Here is a 1,532-nt window from a genome sequence, read left to right on the forward strand (position 1 = left end):
TACAGTAACGAAGTAAAACTACTCCGTTACTGTCCACCACTGATGAGGACACATCATGTCAGCTTTCAACTGTGTGCTAATGTTTTAACGAGTTGTGCAGAACTATAATGTAAACATAAACACGTCTAAAATGACAGCTTAAATGTTTAACTTTAATTGGATAGTCAATAACAATTTGCTGTTTACAATTCAAGCTCACGTTTTAGTTTCACGTTAATTTTCAGTGGTCTACCAAAAAAAAAAAAAAGTAGGCCTATTTGATTACTAAATGATTTTCTACTCTAAATGTATGTTATTTTTCTTTAAATAAATATATTTTTATGTAACTGCAAAAAATTAACTATTTTTGTGTAAGTGAACTATTGGTTTAAAATGCAGATATGTTTAGCATCATTAGGGGTAATGTTAGTAATACAAATGTGACTTTTAATGCCTGATATTTTTTCCAGCACACCTGCTGCAGGTACGGGTGGATTTGCATTTGGAGGGTTTGGCACGCCAACATCCACACCAGCCGCCACCAGTACCACATCCACACTGGGATTTGGGTCCAATTTATTTGCACAGAAGCCAGCAACTGGATTCACCATTAACACACCTGCCTCAGGTTCGCTGACAAACACTAATTTAATAATTTTTTATTATAATTTGGTGCCTTGATAATAAATAACATTGTCACAGTTAATTCATGTTGTTAATTTACTGTCTATTTAACACTTAGGTGCTGCTGCATCCACTACTGGCCTTACTTTAGGTAAGCAATTCTTCAAGAAAACAAGCTAGAAGAAATTGAATCAGTTTTCTTTAGTCCAGTGAGCCTCAAACATTTTGGCTCCATTGCCCCCCTATTGTCCAAAAAAGTATTTTTATAAAGCACAATTAACATCAACATTTTTTTACTCATTATTTCTACCTGATAAAATGTTATAGCTTGACTTGACTACACTGTGAATGAGAATGTGAATCCAAATGTTTAAATAAAATGAAGATTTGCAGTTTCAGTTTTTCTACTTCAAAATTTAATTTTATTTAGTGTGTTACTTGCCATTTGTGAAATTTACTAGTACTTGTATACACATTGTTTTTCAGTGCAAGAAAATGCATATTCGTTATTAAAATGCAATGCCAATTTAATAGGATAGTTCACCCAAAAATAATCATTGGCATCATTAACTCACCCTCAAGTTGTTCCACACCTGTAGGAGTTTCTTTCTTCTGTTGACCATGAAGGAAGATATTTTAAGAATGTGGGAAACAAAATAGTTGTTGGGCCCTATTGACTTCTATGGTATGGGGAAGAGAAAAAATATGGGGACCACAAACTGTTAAGTTGCCTCCATCCTTCAAAATATCTTCTTCATCCTTAAGCCTCTTGAATGTTTGCTTTGAGAACCACTGGTTAAGTCTGTCAGACATGCTGTACTGATTTCCAATTTTGTTGTTTTTGCATGTTTGTAGGGAGTCTTACCACCTCGACCGCTGCTTCTACTGGATTCAGCCTGGGCTTCGGAAAGCCAGCAGCCTCCGCTACA

The 1,532-nt window shown here is 35.1% G+C and overlaps 1 protein-coding gene across 1 annotated transcript; it reads left to right on the forward strand.

Moving 5' to 3' along the window:
- Positions 1-449: 449 nt before the first annotated feature.
- LOC107683024 (nucleoporin p58/p45-like) lies at positions 450-1,526 on the forward strand (the record flags this gene model as incomplete). The annotated part of the gene is made up of 3 exons (XM_016479117.1): positions 450-607; positions 722-754; positions 1,459-1,526. Coding segments are annotated over 3 exons (259 nt in total), but the record flags the coding sequence as incomplete, so codon positions are not given.
- Between the last annotated feature and the right edge of the window lie 6 nt (positions 1,527-1,532).

This window comes from Sinocyclocheilus anshuiensis, unplaced genomic scaffold, assembly GCF_001515605.1.
Source record: "Sinocyclocheilus anshuiensis isolate Anshui unplaced genomic scaffold, SAMN03320099.WGS_v1.1 C32823493, whole genome shotgun sequence".
In the NCBI taxonomy this organism is placed as follows: domain Eukaryota; kingdom Metazoa; phylum Chordata; class Actinopteri; order Cypriniformes; family Cyprinidae; genus Sinocyclocheilus; species Sinocyclocheilus anshuiensis.